Source organism: Geotrypetes seraphini, chromosome 8, assembly GCF_902459505.1.
Source record: "Geotrypetes seraphini chromosome 8, aGeoSer1.1, whole genome shotgun sequence".
Classification (NCBI taxonomy): Eukaryota; Metazoa; Chordata; class Amphibia; order Gymnophiona; family Dermophiidae; genus Geotrypetes; species Geotrypetes seraphini.
Window position 1 is genome coordinate 54,097,095 of NC_047091.1, and position 20,130 is coordinate 54,117,224.

The following is a 20,130-nucleotide window of genomic DNA, read 5'->3' on the forward strand; positions in this document are numbered from 1 at the left end:
ATTTGGCAACCTTATTTAGATATATTAACACCACACACTTGCAGTCGCATATTATTTAATATGTAATTACAGTTCTAAAATGGGGGGAAAGGGGAGGGAATTGGGCATATTTGCTTTTAGTGATAATGTTTATTATATATTAACTCTGTAAATGTTGGTTTTCTTCTTGTATGTGAAATGATTTTTTTTTTTTTACTATTTTGTTTGTATTTGAAATGTAATAAATATGATTTACATTAAAAACAAACAAACAAAACAAAAAAAAGGAGCAGAGCAGAAAAAGTTCCATTATACACAATTTGGGTAACAAGACTGCTGTGTCTCCCCCTGGAAAAATCAGACATGGGATAAGCCATTAAAAGGAAAAAGTTTCAAGTTTAATAAATATTTGATATAAGACCCAACAGAGATCCTTCTAAGTGGTTCACATAAATCAAATTGAAATAAACTTGAGAAAAGAAAGAACATAGAAATTACATTCTTCATAAAAGGAAAGAGTAAAGAATAACTATGTGAGAACTGTCCAACAAGCTGAACACTCGAGATATCTCCCAGAAGGCAGTGAAAGAGGAAGGTAACATATGTAAATGACAAGTTCGAGGCTGAATGCATCCTGACAGAACAGATGAATGACTTTTTATTTGGGGGGGGGAGTCCGAGTTCTCAGCATCTTCCCTACCTTTGAACACTGTCGGCTACCACCATCCTCACTTATCTTCCTGGGGATCAAAACCAATTGGCAGACAAGTTCACTGGTTAGATCCTCATAAATGGTCCAGCACTTCTCTCCTTCCCTTCCTCTAAACCACCCCTCCTACCCCACCATGGTTTCCAGCATTTCTCTCTCCATTTCTCCAATATATTCTTCCTTCCTTTCATCTCCCTCACAACGTGTTTATTACCTTACTTCCTAAGGGGTGGCGACACTTCAACCGGCATAACATCAAAAGCATCCATGCATGTTCAAGGCCTACTGGCTTCCATCTCCTCCAAAACAGAGGTTCAAAAGGAGTGGAAACTGGCAAGCCTTTACCAAGCATCGATGGTCAAAGCCCTGCACCCACCAGTCCCGATGCTTTTAGTGTTATGCCGATTGGCATGCTGTAGCCCCAGGGGAAGGAGATAAGGAAGGAAACAATTTGTGGAGAAGGGAGGGAAGGAAAACACTGAGGGTGCCATGCACGTGTGGCTCCTTCCATTCCAATGCTTACGTGTCTTGACATGGGAATATCTTTACGCAGTTTTGAATTCCTGGAAGGAGAGCTCTAAATGGAGGTACAAAAGGAAAGCTTTCCATAATGGAAGGGCCTGGAACACTAAATATTGCACTCCTAATAATTCTTAAATGAAGGAGCTGCAAAACAGTTATGCTGAAAAGACTTAAGTTCTCTAAATGGAGTACACAGTTTTAAGAAGCGTAAACAAAGGCAAACTGGAATAGGGAAAGAGAAAAGGAATGGGATTTGTATATTGCCTTTTTGTGGTTAGACATTCAAAGCAGTTTACATATATGCAGGTACTTATTTTGTACCTGGAGCAATGAAGGATTAAGTGACTTGCCCAGGGTCACAAGGAGCAGTGATGGGATTTGATCCCACAACCTCAGAGTGCTAATGCGTATGTGGCACGGTGGTGGATGGAGCTACAGCCTCAGCACCCTGGGATTGTGGGTTCAAACCCTGCACTGCTCCTTGTGACCTTGGGCAAGTCACTCCTCCATAGCCCCAGGTACGTTAGATAGATTGTGAGCCCACTGGGACAGATAGGGAAAATGCTTGAGTACCTGATCGTAAAACTGCTTAGATAACCTTGATAGGCGGTATATAAAAACCTAATAAACTTGAAACTCTACTACTAGGCTAGAATAGTAGATCTTATATACAAGTGACAGAATTTTGAAGGTAATTCTATGTGACAAAGGCCAACCAACATTCCTCATAAAGTAACAGGGTCACATGGTCAACTTTTCGATAGCCAGACTCTCCTCTTTGGAGAGACCCACGTGTCTCATCTCTGACTTACTAAGCTGCACAGTGCACCGACACCTTATTTGCATGAAAAGTCACTCCAAGACTCCAGATCATGCAATTAATTTCTTTGTTACGCTCAAGGTATAAAAATAATGATCCTTATGGCTTGTGCAACTGCTCATACATTACAGGCATAATGGAGAAAATGAATGACTGAATACAAGCTCCATCTCAGTCTGCTGAGCATCTGTGGGGAAGCAGAGAGAGCAGGTCAGCTAAAGCTACACCCCTTCCTTCCCCACTCTTTCTCCAGTTAATCTTTTGCTTTGTCCACATTAGCATCCTGCAGTTCTCTCCTTTCAAAGTCTCTTGGGGCTACCAGATGGCTATGAGTTATAAAAAGAACAAACTATACCTCTCCTTGGTTTGCCCTTTCACCCCATACTGCATGCTGGGATGAGTAGTTCTGATTTTTTTTTTTTTTAGCCACAGATACACAGATGCAGTGGGCTGGAGCTTTTGAATATCAGGGCTGGCTCGGCATGTGCCTGATGACCTACAATTAACTCATAACCCTCTGTCACACTCACTGCCACCAGTCACCTCTAACAAAAAAGAGAGTTCACTGATGAAGCAGCAAAGCCACTGCTATCTCCAGGTGCCTCAGTTCTAATCCTCGCCTTTGTCACTGCCTCTGGACATGATCGCATCCCAGTTCTAAGCATCAGTTCTGCCTCAATTCTCTGTGGCCTTTTCTCTAAGTCACTGTCACCTTGTGTCTTAATTCTAATCCTCAGTTCTGTCACCGATCTTGTAAGTGACTTTAGGGTTTGAAGCCCCAGCTCTACCCTGTGCATCTGAAGGACAAGTCCCTCTCTAGACGCTACAGTTCAAATCCCCAAGTTTGTCACTCTGCTGCTTATTTTGAAAGCCGTTATATACAATTTTAGTAACATAGTAGATGACGGCAGATAAAGACCCAAATGGTCCATCCAGTCTGCCCAACCTGATTCAATTTTAATTTTTTCTTCTTAGCTATTTCTGGGCAAGAATCCAAAGCTTTACCCTGTACTGTGCTTGGGTTCTAACTGCCGAAATCTCTGTTAAGACTTACTCTAGCCCATCTACACCCTCCCAGCCATTGAAGCCCTTCCCAGCCCATCCTCCACCAAACGGCCATATATAGACACAGACCGTGCAAGTCTGCCCAGTACTGGCTTTAGTTCAATATAGCACAGTTACTTACCGTAACAGGTGTTATCCAGGGACAGCAGGCATATATTCTCACATGTGGGTGACGTCATCTACGGAGCCCCGGCGCGGACAGCTTTTCAAGCAAACTTGATTGAAGTTTCAAGTTTGCACACTGCACCACGCATGTGCATGCCTTCTCGCCCACTAGAGGGCGCATCCCACCTCGTGGTCCTCAGTTCCATAACTAGCAAGGAAGCCATCCCCGGGGAGGCGGGCGGGTTGTGAGAATATATGCCTGCTGTCCCTGGATAACACCTGTTACGGTAAGTAACTGTGCTTTATCCCAGGACAAGCAGGCATGATATTCTCACATGTGGGTGACCTCCAAGCTAACCAAAAACGGGCAGGTGGGAGGATGGCAATTTAGGAAAACAGATTTTGCAAAACTGACTGGCCAAACCGGCCGTCACTCCTGGATAAAGTGTCCAGACAGTAATGAGAGGTGAATGTATGAACCGAAGACCAAGTGGCAGCCTTACATATGTCCTCCATCGGAGTGGATCGGAGGAAAGCTATCGAAGCTGCCATCGCTCGGACCTTGTGCCCCGTGACTCGACCCGGGGGAGGAAGGCCAGCCTGAGCGTAGCAAAAGGAAATGCAAGCGGCCAACCAGTTAGACAGAGTGCGCTTGGAAACTGGATGCCCTAATCGATTGGGATCGAAGGACAAAAACAATTGAGGAACCTTCCGATGAGGCCTGGTGCGTTGAAGATAAAATGCCAACGCCCTCTTACAGTCAAGCGTGTGAAGCGCCGTCTCGCCCGGATGGGAGTGGGGCTTCGGGAAGAACACAGGAAGGACAATGGACTGATTGAGGTGGAAGTCAGAAACAACTTTAGGTAAAAACTTAGGATGGGTGCGGAGGACCACCTTGTCGTGATGAAAGACAGTGAAAGGAGGGTCCGCAACCAAGGCTTGCAACTCCCCAATCCGCCTGGCGGAGGTGAGGGCAATTAGAAACACCGCCTTCCAAGTCAGAAATTTCAAGAGGGACTTGTTGAGTGGCTCAAACGGGGGTTTCATCAGTTGAGCCAGAACCACATTCAAATTCCACACGACGGACGGAGGCTTAAGAGGGGGACAAACCCTGAGTAACCCTTTCATGAAGCGTGTCACCAAGGGATGGAGTGACAGAGGGCGTCCCTCCAGAGGTTGGTGGAAAGCAGAAATCGCACTGAGATGAACCCGCACCGAAGTGGTTTTCAAGCCGGAGCGCGACAAATGAAACAAATATTCTAAAACCGAGGATACCGGAACTGATACCGGATCCAGGTGAAAAGACGAGCACCAGGTGGAAAACCTGGTCCATTTCTGCGCATAGCAAAGCCTCGTCGAGATCTTGCGGGAGGCTTCCAACACCTCCTTCACCGATTGAGACAGGTCCGGAGGAGTCAGGGAACAAGAAACCAGGCTGTCAGGTGCAATGACTGCAGATTGGGATGTAACATGGATCCTTGACTCTGAGACAGCAGAGAAGGAGAGACAGGCAGGGGAAGAGGCTCTCTGGCACTGAGCTGGAGCAGCAGGGAGAACCAGTGCTGACGCGGCCATCGAGGTGCTATGAGAATCATCGTGGCCGTGGACGATTTTAGGTGTACCAACGTTCGCATGATCAGAGGGAACGGGGGGAATGCATACAGGAACCTCCCTTCCCAGTCGAGTAGGAAGGCATCCGCTTCCAGACGGTCCTGCGAGTACATCCGAGAACAATATAGTGGTAGTTTGTGTGTCTCCGGAGAGGCAAACAGATCCACCTGTGGCGTTCCCCAGCGAGCGAAAACCTCGCGTAGAACTGCTGGGTGTAGAGTCCACTCGTGCGGTTGCAGAAGTCGACTCAGTTTGTCCGCCAGGCAATTCCGTTCTCCTTGGATGTAGACCGCCCGGAGGAAGATGTTCCGGGAGGCCGCCCACTCCCAGAGGCGAAGAGCTTCGGAGCAGAGGGGCCATGACCCCGTTCCTCCCTGCTTGTTCACATAATACATTGCCACCTGATTGTCCGTGCGGACGAGGACCACCTGGTCCTGCAATATGTGAACGAAGGCTCGAAGTGCTAGGAAGATGGCTCGCAGCTCTAGCACGTTGATGTGACACTGACGGTCTTCTGTCGACCACAGGCCCTGCGTGCGAAGACCGTCGAGATGGGCTCCCCACGCGTACTCCGAGGAGTCCGTGGTCAGGACCTTGCGAAAGGGCGGAGTGTGAAACAATAGCCCCATGGACAGATTTGAAGAGTCTGTCCACCAACGCAGCGATTTCCGCAAGGGCGGAGTTACCGAAATGAGGCGAGACACCGGGTCGCACTCCTGACGCCACTGGGACGCGAGGGTCCACTGAGGGATCCTCAGATGTAGCCTCGCAAACGGCGTGACATGTACCGTCGAGGCCATATGGCCCAGCAGCATCATCATGCGCTTGGCCGATACCCTCGATAGTTGAGAGACCTGGCGGCTCATCCGTACCAAGGTTTCCAACCGCTGGGTCGGCAGGTAGGAGCGTAGGCGCACCGTGTCCAGCACCGCACCTATGAATTGAAGAGACTGCGACGGCCTCAACTGAGACTTTGGAAAGTTTATCTCGAACCCGAGAGTTTGCAGGAAGGCAATAGACTGTCGGGTCGCTGAGATAACCCCCTCCCTGGTCGGGGCTTTGATGAGCCAATCGTCCAGGTACGGGAACACATGGAGTCCACGTGACCTGAGGGCTGCTGCAACCACCACCATGCACTTCGTGAATACTCGTGGGGACGCGGCCAGGCCGAAGGGCAGTACCCTGTACTGGAGGTGGAGGTCCCCCACCTGGAATCGTAAGAATCTTCGACAGGCGGGGTGCACCGGAACATGGGTGTATGCTTCCTTCAGGTCGAGGGAGCACATCCAGTCCCCTTCCCCCAAGAGGGGGTACAAAACCGGGAGAGATAGCATTCGAAACTTCTCCCGGGCCAGGAATTTGTTGAGCTTCCTGAGGTCCAGTATGGGGCGCAGGTCCCCGGTCTTTTTTGGGACCAAAAAGTAGCGGGAGTAAAACCCCGTACCCCACTGGTCCTTGGGGACCGGCTCGACCGCCCGAAGCTTCAAGAGAGCTTTGGCTTCGGTTATAAGGGTCGGTAGCTGCGAACGGTTGCAGGGGACTAAACTTGGGGGACTGTCCGGCGGCGAGGACACAAAGTTGAGCGAGTAGCCCTCGGAGACGATCCGGAGCACCCAAGCGTCTGAGGTAATCCCGGTCCATGCCTCCCGGAAGGACCGTAGACGGCCCCCGATAGGAAGGGGTTCCTGTGAAGGTGCGGAGGGGAACCCGCCCCGTCCGCTCAGCCCGTCAAAAGGAAGGCGCGGGCTTAGAAGGGCCCTGCGCCTGGGCTTGGGTTTGTCCCCCTCTGCCTCGCTGAGACGGACGTCTCGGAGGCGGTCTCGAGAAAGCCGGGGTCGACTTCTGAGGGTATCGGCGCGGCGGAGGCCGAAAGGGTTTCTGCGGCGGGGGTCTAGGTTTGGGGCGGACCAGGGATGCTAGAGAGCGCTCCTGTTCCGACAAGCGTTTGGTCGCCGCATCCAATGACTCGTCGAATAACTCGGACCCCACACAAGGCAAGTCAGCCAGGCGTTCCTGCAGGTTTGGGTCCATGTCGAGGGTGCGAAGCCAGGCCAAGCGGCGCATGGCCACCGAGAGGGCCGACACCCTCGAAACCAGCTCAAAGGCGTCGTACACTGCGTGGAATAGGTACAACCGCAATTGAGACAGGTTGGACATAAACTTATCGAATCCTGCTCTTTGGGAGTCCGGTAACGAGTTTCGATATTGAGGAAGATCCTTCACCATACCACGCAAATAGGAGGAAAAGGTGAAGGCGTAATTTAGAACCCTGGTGGCCATCAGGGAATTTGAATAGAGGCGACGGCCAAACTTGTCCAGGGTCCGCCCCTCCCTGCCTGGTGGAACCGCCGCGGAAACCCGTGAGGGCTGTGATTTTTTAAGAGCAGACTCCACCAGGAGAGACTGGTGGGAGAGCTGCGCCTTATCGAACCCTTTAGGGGGAATCGTCCTATACTTCGATTCCATTTTTGAAGGCACAGACGTGACTGTAAGAGGGCTTGACAAGTTATTCAGCCAGGTTTGCAGAAGGACACTGTTGAGAGGGAGTCTAGGCACCTCCCTAGGAAGAGTAGGGAGGTCCTGTTCCTCCAAAAATTCTTTGGAATACCGAGAGCCTACCATGAGGTCAATCCCCAGGGCTTGGGCCATGTCCTGAACGAAGGATGAAAATGAGGACGGCCTAGCCTGGGGGGACGGGGTTCTCGACCGCCCCACCGAGGAGAGGGGGGAGGCTTCATGGGAATAATGAGGATCCCTAACCGATCCCGAATCCCAGGATCCCCTCTCGAGGGCCCTCGAGGGGGAAGGGGAAGTTGTCCTCCTCGCAGAGCCCTTGGGTGAGGACCCCGGGGTTCGTGGGACACTCTCCCGTTTCCTCGGCGAGGCGGCCCGGGAAGACTTCCCATGAGGTGAGCGGAGGAGCCTCGGGTTGTCGAGGCGCAACTCCGACACCTGCAGCGCCTCGCCCCCGAACGACGAGGAACGGTCGCGCCGAGGCGAGCCTCGGGGCCGCTTAGACTTCCTCGATCGACGCCCCGTCCGAGGTCGCGTCGAGGGCGAGGCGTGTCTGGAAGACCCGGAGGAAGAGGAGGAAAGACGGCGCACTCTGCGCAACTTTTCCTTGGGCCTTACACTCCGCTCAGGGGGTTCCCCCGAGGTCGAGGTCCGGGGCGGGGCCGAGACCGAGGTGAACGGGGCCACCGTACCCGAGACCGAGGTCGCCGAGGTCGGGGCTCCCGAGGGAGCCCAGGCCGGGGCCTCCGAGACCGAAGGCGTCCCGGCCGAGGTCGAGGCCGCCGGGACCGCAGCACGCTGCAACACTTCCAGGGCTCCCGACAGCTCCGATGAGATCAGAGCTCGGAGGAGATCCTGGAAGGCCGGAATCCCCACGAAGGTGGGGAGTTCCGAGTCCGGGGCACACTCCCTGGAGGGCGACCTCGGTTTCGAGTATTCCCTCGGGGTGTGCGGAGTCGAGGTCCGATGCGGGGCCGGGGTCGACCCACCCGCCTTGGCCTGGCTCGAGGATGGCTTCTTTGCTGAAGGGGATGGAACAGAGGACTTACCCGAAGCTTGCTTCACTGACGACGCCTTCGAGGAAGAGGGCCGAGGCGAGGCCGAGGCCCCCGAGGACGCCGAGGCCGAGGTCAAGGCCGGGGCCGAAGCCGAGGCCGACGTCGAGGCCTTAGGCGGTGCGTCGACGGCGAACAATTCGGCCATTCTTGCCTTACGGCGACGGAGGGCCCTGTTTTGGAAGGTAGCACAGCGATCACACGAGTCTGTCGGATGTTCGGGCCCAAGACAGACGATGCACCACCGGTGAGGGTCAGTGATGGAAAGCAACCTCTCGCACCGGCTGCACTTTTTGAATCCCGTAACAGGACGGGACATCCACGAAGAAAAAGAAGAAGGCCGGGAACGTACCGACGTCCCGCGGCCACGGATTCCGGGAGCCCCCGGAGTCCGATGAAAAACGAAAGACTTTTTTTTTTTTTTTTTTTTTTTTTTTTTTGAAGGGAAACGAAAAGAAAAAAACAGCACCGCGAACTAATTCGAAGGAAAACAAACTAAACGCGGCAGCTAGAAGGCAAAAACACTGGAGCTCAGATCCACAGGGCTTTCTTGCTCCGCGGAAAAATTTGAACTGAGGACCACGAGGTGGGATGCGCCCTCTAGTGGGCGAGAAGGCATGCACATGCGTGGTGCAGTGTGCAAACTTGAAACTTCAATCAAGTTTGCTTGAAAAGCTGTCCGCGCCGGGGCTCCGTAGATGACGTCACCCACATGTGAGAATATCATGCCTGCTTGTCCTGGGATAATTAATCTTATTTTCTGATTCTAGATCCTCTGTGTTCATCCCACGCTTCTTTGAACTCAGTCACAGTTTTACTCTCCACCACCTCTCTCGGGAGCGCATTCCAGGCATCCACCACCCTCTCCGTAAAGTAGAATTTCCTAACATTGCCCCTGAATCTACCATCCCTCAACCTCAAATTATGTCCTCTGGTTTTACCATTTTCCTTTCTCTGAAAAAGATTTTGTTCTACGTTAATACCCTCCAAGTATTTGAACGTCTGAATCATATCTCCCCTGTCTCTCCTTTCCTCTAGGGTATACATATTCAGGGCTTCCAGTCTCTCCTCATACGTCTTCTGGCGCAAGCCTCCTATCATTTTCGTCACCCTCCTCTGGACCGCCTCAAGTCTTCTTACGTCCTTCGCCAGATACGGTCTCCAAAATTGAACACAATACTCCAAGTGGGGCCTCACCAATGACCTGTACAGGAGCATCAACACCTTCTTCCTTCTCAACACCTTCTTCCTTTTATTAGACATTAGGAGAGTCATATTCTCTCCTTGTGCCTTAAATCCAGTCTTGGCTTCAATACTAATTCTATAGAAGACCTTGGGCAAATCATTCTCTCTGGGTTTGAGTTCTAACCCCAGATGTGTCACTGACTCTCTGTGTGTGACCCTAGGATAGTGTCTCTCAAACTGTGTGCCCCTGCACAGTGGTGTGCCCCAAAGAGATTCCAGAATTTTTTAATTTTTTTTTTAATTCCCTTCATAAGTATACATTAGAATAGATGACATGTACGTCATGTATGCAAGAGTCTTGTCAATGTTATGAGTGTGTATAAGGATACAACCGCTCAGACAGACATCATTCTTGACATGAGTGGTCCTTGAAAACTAACGGAATGTAATTTTATTTTTTATGCAGTAGTTATCCTAATTTGAGCAACAAACCAATCAAGGCTTTGTTAGTTACTGTTTGGATCTTCTTATCTTTGAGAACTTGGATTTTCTGCTCTGACAGAAATTACGGTAAATCGAAAAAAAGAACGACTGTAGATGGTGAAATGTGTGTTTGCTTGTCGACTATTGAACCATGTTTTGAGCTCATTTGTACTCAAAAACAAGCACATCCATCGCATTGATTAGCAATTCTATCTACTTTAGTTTCACCGTTGTTACAATTACCCATACATAGCTTAAAGAACTTAAAATAAATAACTCTTAAATTTAGGCCCCTTTTATCAAGTCGCATTAGGGTTTTGTTTTTTTATCGCTGGCTGCTGTGGTAAAAACTCCAACGCTCATAGAATTCCTATGAGCATCGTAGCTTTTACCGCAGCGGCCAGTGATAAAAAACCCTAATGCGGCTTGATAAAGGGGGGGGGCCTTAATTTTTTGTTGTTTCATAATTTTAATTATAATGTGCTGTGAAAAACATTTGCTCTGTTTAGTGTGCCAGAGCTAAAAGATTGAGAGACACTGCCCTAAGAGATTCCCTATCCTACTGCACCTCAGTTCACCCACCTGCACTCATGCAAAAGTATTAGTCAAGATTTTCCACCAGACAGAGCCCAAGACATAAACCAATGTTTTACACATCAGACCACTGTTCCCCTCCCTGCATTCCTGCTTGGGTCACTGCCATACCACACATTCTCCAAACAGCTTCAAAACCATGGCTTAGAAACAAGAATGATGGTTAAGGCTACTACAGATAGATAGGCCCAGACTCTGACAGAAAACCAGTAACCCAGGCAGATGCTTTTTTTTGTTTTTTAACCACTTGGAAACTCCCAGGAGATCATGATGAACCAATGAGTGCATGGAAGTGAAGAAATTCTCTAACAAGTTCCAAGTCCTTCCCCGAGTACAGATCTGCAAAGCATGAGAAACAGCTGAAAAAAAATGCAACATAACGATTGGCCCAGATGCTCATGCCAAAGCTCAGAGCCAAGAATTTTATCATTCCATTACGATTCCCTAACACTACAGACACCCTAAACCAAAACCACCAAACAACAGGCCACGTTAGAAAGCGAGCCAAGAAACCAGGAGTGGATCATCACCCAGTAAGGACACAGAGCCTGGTTTAATATATACAGCATTGTCCTTTGCAAAATCTGTTACTACATCAGACTGAATGAGTCAATCAAGATCATCCTCCTCCAGTCATCAGTACAGTGACATCACTGCCTGCAATGCTCATGGAAGTTTAGAACATCCAGAGACTGACACCACAGACCACCACCCTCGGATAATTCCGGTTGACATTATCACACACTGAGGGCCGGATTCTGGAAACAGTGCCTACATCGGCCGGTGTCAATCACGGCTACCGAAAAGCTTAGGCACCAGTAATGTACTGGAAATGTACTGTCTGACTGTGTAGTTAGTTACCATGTCATATCTATTCTATTTTGTAAACCGTTTAGGTTGAAGCGGGTAAGAATTTTTTTAAATAAATAAATGTAGGCCAGGGTTTTAAAGGCCTACATCAGGGGTGTCCAATGTCGGTCCTCGAGGGCCGCAATCCAGTCGGGTTTTCAGGATTTCCCCAATGAATATGCATGAGATCTATTTGCATGCACTTTCAATGCATATTCATTGGGGAAATCCTGAAAACACGACTGGATTGCGGCCCTCGAGGACCGACATTGGACACCCCTGGCCTACATTATCGGCGCCTAACTTACCCCCCTCTTCTATTAAACTGCGCTAGCAGTTTTTAGCGCAGAGAGCTGCGCTGAATGGCCCACGCTGCTCCCGCTCATAGGAACTCTATGAGCATCGGAAGCAGCGCGGCTCCCCGCGTTAGAAGCTGCTAGCGCAGTTTAATAGGGCACCTAAGGTCATCTCCACCCCAAACCACACATGCTTTGACCTTAGGCGCTGCTAGGCCCCATGCTTGGATGCAATTCCATGTCTATGAGGGCTTTTTTTAAAATTACTTTTTAATTGTTTTTTTAACAGCAGTCAATTACTGTGCCAATTAAAAGCAATTAAGTTAGGTGGTAGGGCACCTACCGCTGCCTAACTTACGATGCCATTATAGAAACTGGGCCTAACAGCCTATCAATTGCTCCCCTTGCCTCTGATGTAATAAGTCCATACAGGCTACGGCTGTGAACCAATCAGATGCTGCTCTGCATGCATGTGATTCTACCGCGAGACCTGGCTGCTCCAAGAGGGAGTAGCTTAAAGCAGGGTGTCTCAAACCTGTTCTGGGTCAGGTTTCCAGGATACCTACCATGATAAAAGAAAAAAATCTGCATACTCTAGAACAGTGGTCTCAACTCAAACCCTTTGCAGGGCCACATTTTGGATTTGCAGGTACTTGGAGTACCGCAGAAAAAATAGTTAATGTGTTATTAAAGAAATGACAATTTTGCATGAGGTAAAACTGTTTAGAGTTTATAAATCTCCCCCCCCCCCCCCCACCCGAAGGCCTGCATGTTTCCCCCTTCTTTGCAGCATCCTCCAGTTTCTCCCTGGCCTCCTGGTCTTAGTTTCAGCTAATTATTGCAGCCCGCAGAGAGGATCGCAGGTGCTGTAGCATTCCTTGCAGGCTGCCATCAGATCCGCAGCATGTTCTCTCTGCCGCGGTCCCGCCTCTGCTCTGACGTCAGGGGCAGGATCGCGGGAGAGGGAATGTGCTGCTGAGGATGACAGCAGCCTGCAAGGATCACTACTGCACCGGTAATCCTCTCTGCACGCTGCGGGAGGCCAGAGGGAAGCCGGAGGACACTGCAAATAGCAGGCAGCACTAGTACAGACCACGGGCCGCAAAATAGTACCTGGTGGGCCGCATGTGGGCCCCAGGCCACGAGTTTGACACTACTGCTCTAGAACCACGTTTATGTGCAAATTTCCCTCATGCATATTCATGGTGGATATCCTAAAAACCCAACTAGCTGTGAAGTCTCAAAAAAAAAAAAAAAAGTTTTGGATATTATGACTTAAAGGCTTTTTAAGAGCTCATCTTGAGACGTCTCACTGCAGAGCTAAGAATGCAAGTTTATGCTAGGCGGAGGAGATTAAGAAGCCCAACTAGCTCCAATTCCTCAGAGAATCCTCTGCTTTCAGGGAACTACTGTCTTAGCCATGCTCTTCAATAAAATATCTCCCACTCGCTGCAAGTTCAGCCCAGTAGAGGGTGGGAAATGGCATTTCCCTTGAACTCTGTCCCTCCTTTTGCTCCACAGGCTAAAACAATGCTTCTTTCTTGGGCAAGAGGAAGGAAGTTTCCCACTGTCTGAATACAGTCAAATCAAAGCCTTTTTTTTTTTTTTCCTTCATTTCATCCTTGAACAAAATACAGCAAAATCAAGCTGGGATCACCAATTTAAAAATGACAGAAAAGAAAGAGAATGTGTGTATAGACCAATGCTGACAGAACCCTCTCCCCTCACCTAGGGCCTTTCCTCCAAACCAGGCCTCAAAGTGCTTGAAAGACAGGTGGAGCACCTTTAATCTAAACTATATCCCCTCACCCAACTACAGTATTTTAAAACTAAGGCACTTCAGTTTCCAACAGCCACCTAGCTTAAAAAAAAATTTTTTTTTAACAAAAAAATGGAAAAGACAAGGTACTCCGAGTTCTAAACATCAGATGCACGAAACATTTTCCCCATAAACCTGAAAACAGCGTCAATACATAAAGCTTAAAGAGCAAGGGAGCAAACCCAAACGTCACTGCAGATGCACCACCACCTACGTATATCACTTCCTTAGAACAGGAGGTTCACATGTACTTCACCTTAGTACAGTGTATTGCAAACTGTGTGCCCCGAGATGCCAGCGAGAAGGAGAGAAGCCAGCGCTGGCTGCTTACAGGATGTGCCTCTCGCAGCGAGAGGCATGTCCTGTAGCAAGTCAGCTGGTGCTTGGGCTGCGGTGGCAGCAAAAAGGGCGAACAGAATGCTAGGAATGATAAAGAAGGGGATCACAAACAGATCGGAGAAAGTTATCATGCTGCTGTACCGGGCCATGGTGCGCCCTCACCTGGAGTACTGCGTCCAGCACTGGTCACCGTACATGAAGGACACGGTACTACTCGAAAGGGTCCAGAGAAGAGCGACTAAGATGGTTAAGGGGTTGGAGGAGCTGCCGTACAGCGACAGATTAGAGAAACTGGGCCTCTTCTCCCTCGAACAGAGGTGATTGAGAGGGGACATGATCGAAACATTCAAGGTACTGAAGGGGATAGACTTAGTAGATAAGGACAGGTTGTTCACCCTCTCCAAGGAAGGGAGAACGAGAAGGCACTCTTTAAAGTTGAAAGGGATAGATTCCGTACAAACGTAAGGAAGTTCTTCTTCACCCAGAGAGTGGTAGAAAGCTGGAACGCTCTTCTGGAGGCTGTTATAGGGAAAAACACCCTCCAGGGATTCAAGACAAAGTTAGACAAGTTCCTGCTGAACAAGAACGTGCGCTGTTAGGGTTAGTCTCAGTTAGGGTGCTGGTCTTTGACCAGAGGGCCGCCGTGTGAGCGGACCGCTGGGCATGATGGACCACTGGTCCCACCCAGCAGCAGCAATTCTTATGTTCCTCCTCGCTGGCGCCTCTTATTGTGGACGGGCAGACTAGATGGGCCATTTGGCCTTTATCTGCCATCACGTTTTTGTGTTTCTCCTCACCTCTCCTTCTGCAGCACCCCAATGGCGGTAATAGGGAGGCTCAGGGCCATGGCTGGAGGACATCCGCACATGGGCGGACATCGACATGATGACATCACACGTGCACGTGACATCATCGCATTGACAGCCACCCATTTCCGGGTGCCCTCCAGCAGCTTTAAAAAAATTTGTGACACACTGCCTTAGTAGATTATGGAGGTCATATTCAAAGAACTTAGACACACAAAGTACCACAGAAACTTTTGTTACTTTGTGTGTCTAAGTGCTTTCAAAAGCATTTTTGTCTATGACCAATATTGGTACTAGGATACAAAGCATGTTACCCTAGGATTGGAGGGCTCAGGGGACAGTAGACAGGGACACAGAGCCTGTCACCTCTAGGACTGGCGAGCTCAGAGGATGAACACAAGGATACAGAACCTGTCTAGGACTGGAAGGCTAGGGGAAAACACAAAAAGATGCAGGGCCTGTCATGTCAAGGTCTGTCTTTGTTTTACAGTAGAATCTCACAAGCGAAAAGATCAAGTCCCAGGCTGATGACAGGTCTTTGCTGTTTTGTGTCTTATAAACCGCACAACTGTCAAGTGTTCTCCTATATCAACTCTGCCCTTTAACAGAAGATGTGGGACAAGCCACAGTAGTTTTGGATTCCTAGCCATGTATCCCCCAGCTACGAAACTCCCAGACAGAATTTTTTTTTAAAGAAAAAAAACACACACACACACACACAGATGTCATAGAAACGGCAAGTCAGCAGGAGATGTTTCCAGCTCACTGCTATGGATAAAAAAAACCACTGCAGCATCATAGGTGAATGGCAAATATTCACATACACTGAAATATACCCCCACCCTCTACATGAGCTCAATTCTCTTTCCTGTAGAAAAATGAATTACTAGGCGATTATAGATTCTGCCTTATTTGATTCTAATTAGTTATCTGGATTTAGCTGAAGCTTTTTTCAGTTGAAGCTCAAAGCATGTTATATTCAGGTATAATACTTATTTCTCTCTCCCTGGAGGGCTCACAATCTAAACCAGGGGTGTCAAAGTCCCTCCTCGAGGGCCGCAATCCATTTGGGTTTTCAGGATTTCCCCAATGAATATGCATGCGATCTATTTGCATGCGCTGCTTTCATTGTATGCTAATAGATCTCATGCATATTCATTGAGGAAATCATGAAAACCCAAATGGATTGCAGCCCTCGAGGAGGGACTTTGACACCCCTGATCTAAAAGCAATGGAAATTTAAGTGGCTTGGCCAAGGATCCACAGTGGGATTTGAACCAGATTTCCTGGTTCTCTGCCTGCTGCTCTATTAGGCTCTTCCTCTACTCCGCCTGCCAGCAAGTTATCATGCTTGTCTTGTTGGGTTTGTTTGTTTTTCATTCAGAAATTAATTTCCTCATAACTTGATAAGGGCGGTGTCTTTTTTTCCTATTTGTGGCACATTTCGATAAGAGTTCTAAGCCCCTGCTCATTCCTATTTTCCATGAGGAAAATAAATGCAAGCAATACTATGGCAGCTGGCAAAGTATTTCCTCTTTAAGATCCAAGAGGGAAATGGGCACCTGAAACCATTGCCAAAATTGTGACAGAATTCAAGCCAGCCTGAGAGCGATGCAGAGATGGGAAAGACAAGGGAGGGAGCTGACCAGAGATGGGGAATGATTTGAAGCAACACAAAGTGAAGGGCAAATGGATAGACTGGGAGGGTTACCAGGTTATCAGGTCCAACATAAACTGGAGAATTTTCTCTCTAACATCTTTGAAAAAATCTGTCTGGCCCAGCTGAGTCTGAACTGCAACCTTTCACTGCAGCAAGATGAAGCATCACTGAGTAATCTGTGGGTGAAGGGCTTCAGAAGTCCACAGACAGAGGATATTATTCTATTAATGCAGTCTGTGTGCACCCCCCCCCCTCCCCTGTAACTGACGCCAGAGATAATACCTTTCGCTCCACACTGCTTTCATTCCACTGGCAAAATGTTGCTGGGTTTGATTTCTCGTTAAAAACGTTTCACATTCCTGTTTCAGATCAGCGCTTTTAATTCCCCGCCCTCCAAGAAAAAGGCTTACAGCAAATACTGCACATGCTGAAGACAGCCAAAGTGAGAAATGCACACAGGAGATGCAGTCCTTGAGATTTTGCTTTTTTCATAAAGATCCACACCAAGGCTGCTCTGACTATAATCACCCCACCAGAATCGGATCTGTCTGTCAAACAGTTTGACTGGAAACTGTTTATCTGTAATTCTCCCACATTTCTGACAAAGCAGCAGCTAAAGTCATACAGATGAGTGGAAGAATAGCCTAGGGTTAGAGCACTGGGATTGTCTTCCTGAGGACGTCCACTGCTCCTTGTGACCTTGGGCAAGGCACTTAACCTTACATAGCCTCGGGTATAAAAATTAAAGATTGCAAGTCGTCTAGGGACAGGGAACTCTTCTTCTTGAGCTACTAGTAAAAAACGTGTGAGCAAAAGAAAAGATTAAATAAATACCTCTGCCTTTATGGTCTCCCTCTAAAGACATCACGAATACCAGGCCTGACTGAGGAACACACTGAAAGACACGCTGTGGATATATGTGCCATAGTGGGTCAGACCAGTGGTCATCAAGTCTAGCATCCTGCCTCACAGTGGCCACCATGTCAAATTTCTTTGCAGGTACACAAACATTTACATAATTAGATTTTCCAAGAAGCTTAGGTTTCACAAAACAATTTTGCAGCACATGCTGGAAATGTGTTGTTTCTGGGATATGTTTACAATAAAGGCCTGAAGCAATTCACAAAGTTCCTTTAACCTGCTCTGTTCATGGAAGTGAAAAGAACTCCAGACAGCTGTTTAAACATCTGGCAGCCTCATTTTCTTTAAAGAAGAGATTCAAGGGTATCAAAATAAGTCTCAATGTTACATACTTTAAGAGCACAATAGAAATAACTAGTAACATAGTATAAGAGTCTTGGCTAATTACTAAGCACAGTAAAGGTTTAAGAAGAAAGAACACATCCTCAGCTTTCTGTTCTAGTTGTATTTGAGCACATAAAAAAAAATTTTTTAATGTGGATTTTAGCCCTAAGGAAACAGATGAAACTTGAAGGACACAGCAATCAAACTCAGGTACTAACCAAATTTGAATGTCTACATAATGTGGCATTTTAAGAAAGGAGTTTGGTTTCTAAGTATATGCAGGAAAATAAGGGGGGGAGGGAATTAATGCTATTGAAAAAAAATTAAGAAAGCACAATGGAATTTATTTGCCTATATCTGAATAGTAGTACTGTACATCGCCCTATCCTGGAAGTCACTATTAATTTAAGAGCAATTACATGGTTTGACAGTCATAATAAGAATTGTTACAGCTAGAGTTAGATGTTATTTCTTCAGCTTTCCAAGGAGAGACAAATTCATCCCTCTCCCTCAATATCCCAACAAATATGGCAGATGAAATTTACAAAGCATCTAAAAATCTATTCGGGGATGCAGGTGGGACTGCCATCCTTTTCTTTCACACCCACCCCCAAGATTGGATCATTTTAACACACGCCTTATGCCACATTTCCATGGCGCAGACCTAGAACGCAGGGATCTGTTTTTTTGTTTATATACCATGGGATGGGAGGATGTGATCGCAGTACCGGAAGGAGAAGTGATGGGGACTGGAGGGGATGGTGAGGAAGGAATGCTGTAATTCATGTGGTTTATGAAGAATGCCAACCCTGAACCAGGAATGGAACCTGGACACTGCCATCGCATTCTCTGCTAACTAATCAAACAGGTCTGAATCAATCACTATAATGAAACAGCTGAGGTGGGGGTAGAGGAAAAGGGCTGCATCAATAAGGGGGGGGGAACCCTATCCCCTTACCAAAAGTCAATGCATGTATTCTGCAATTCCCTATATGCAACCATCATTCCCAAAATGATCTTAGCAATGCTGCGCTCCCTGTCTCAGCTCTCCTACTGTATCAATGCAGGGCGGGGTGGGTGTGTTTATATAGAAGCTGATTGCCCACTACACCCATACAATAAACATACACAGGGAAATAGGGCTTTTTTTTCCCTATACATCTCATCTTGGCTCTAAAAAAAAGCCTGTCCTCTCTCATTTCCATTTCCATAATCCACCCCCCCCCCCCCAACACCCTAGTTACGAAGAAGAGGCTGTATAGCTGGCTGCTGCAAATAAGATCAATAGGACAGGGCTGGGATCTACAAGATGACGTCCACTTCTGGAGGATTTTTTTTGCAACTCGAGGCAATACACAGGGGGAAAGTGTAATTTGGGGTAGATGAAGCAAACGGTACTTACTTACAGATGCTTTGCAGATGTGACCTGGGGGGGAGCTGCTGCTGCCTCCGCTTGCAGACGTGTTGCTGCCTGCATACATCCACGGAGCGTGGGGTGGTGTACTTCCCTACTATGGGTCCTCTCAATAAGCGGGGTGTATGCGTAGCAGGGGGATCGTCCCCTTTCCCAACGGAGCCCAAGAGGTAGCTCCCCTCCCAATACAAAGCCGGCTGTAGACTCACTCTCCTATCTCCCCGCTTTGCTTTGCAGCTCCGATTGCTCGCACGCACGCACGCGCCCGCCCTGCTCAGCGGCGGCCACGCCTTCCTCCACTAGCCCCACCTCCAGCTGCTTCTGACTGGCTCGAGAGAATGGGGCGGGGCCTACACGTAAATAAGCCAACCCTCCCACGCTGGCGGCTTGTCATACCGCTCCTTAATGAATTTCCGTCCGCCTCCTCGAGGAAAAGGGGCTAAAAAGTGAAAGTGCGAGTGTGTGCTGCAGTCAGGGAAACCGGCTTTGCTCTGAGCTATTTTATGTTGTGGGATGCTAGGAATCAAGAGGCAGAAGGGATATGGCTACCTAGTATATTTGATACCCGGGGCCGATCATTTTTAGCAGCCCCTCTCATTTATATATTTTTTTAATGTTGTTTTGTTTGTTTTTTTAGTAATAATCCACATATCACAGAACAAGGGTGTAACTAAGAAAAGGCAGCAGCAGCATCTTAAACACTGCAGTGTACATTAGACCAGTGGTTCCCAACCCTGTCTTGGAGGACCACCAGGCCTATCGGGTTTTCAGGCTAGCCCTAATGAATATGCATGAGAGAGATTTGCATAATATAGACATGACAGGCATGCAAATCTGCTCCATGCATATTTATTAGGGCTATCCTGAAAACCAGATTGGCCTGGTGGTCCTCCAGGTCAGGGTTGGGAACCACTGCATTAGACCATCAATACACTGATTGTAAAACTAAACAAGAGCACAAGCAAAAAATTGACTCTTAAAACTCCACAGAAAATGCAAGTCCAGCAGAAACAAAAAATGCTATGGAGATGGTGATGTACAAGATGCAAGCTTTATTAAA

At 48.1% G+C, this 20,130-nt stretch overlaps 1 protein-coding gene across 2 annotated transcripts in view; it reads right to left on the bottom strand.

The window, feature by feature from the left end:
• The window catches only part of NUMBL (NUMB like endocytic adaptor protein), a 195,093-nt gene extending 175,732 nt beyond the window's left edge, over nt 1-19,361 (bottom strand). The window contains exon 1 of one of the 2 annotated variants that reach the window (XM_033956256.1): nt 19,063-19,361. Coding sequence is in view for 1 of the 2 variants with exons in the window: in XM_033956255.1 (XP_033812146.1) it covers nt 19,059-19,137 (79 nt within the window). In the remaining variant the exon portion in view is untranslated. Of the gene's footprint in view, nt 1-19,058 lie in introns of both variants that reach the window. The other variant, XM_033956255.1, reaches the window with a different exon arrangement.
• Nucleotides 19,362-20,130: the final 769 nt, after the last annotated feature.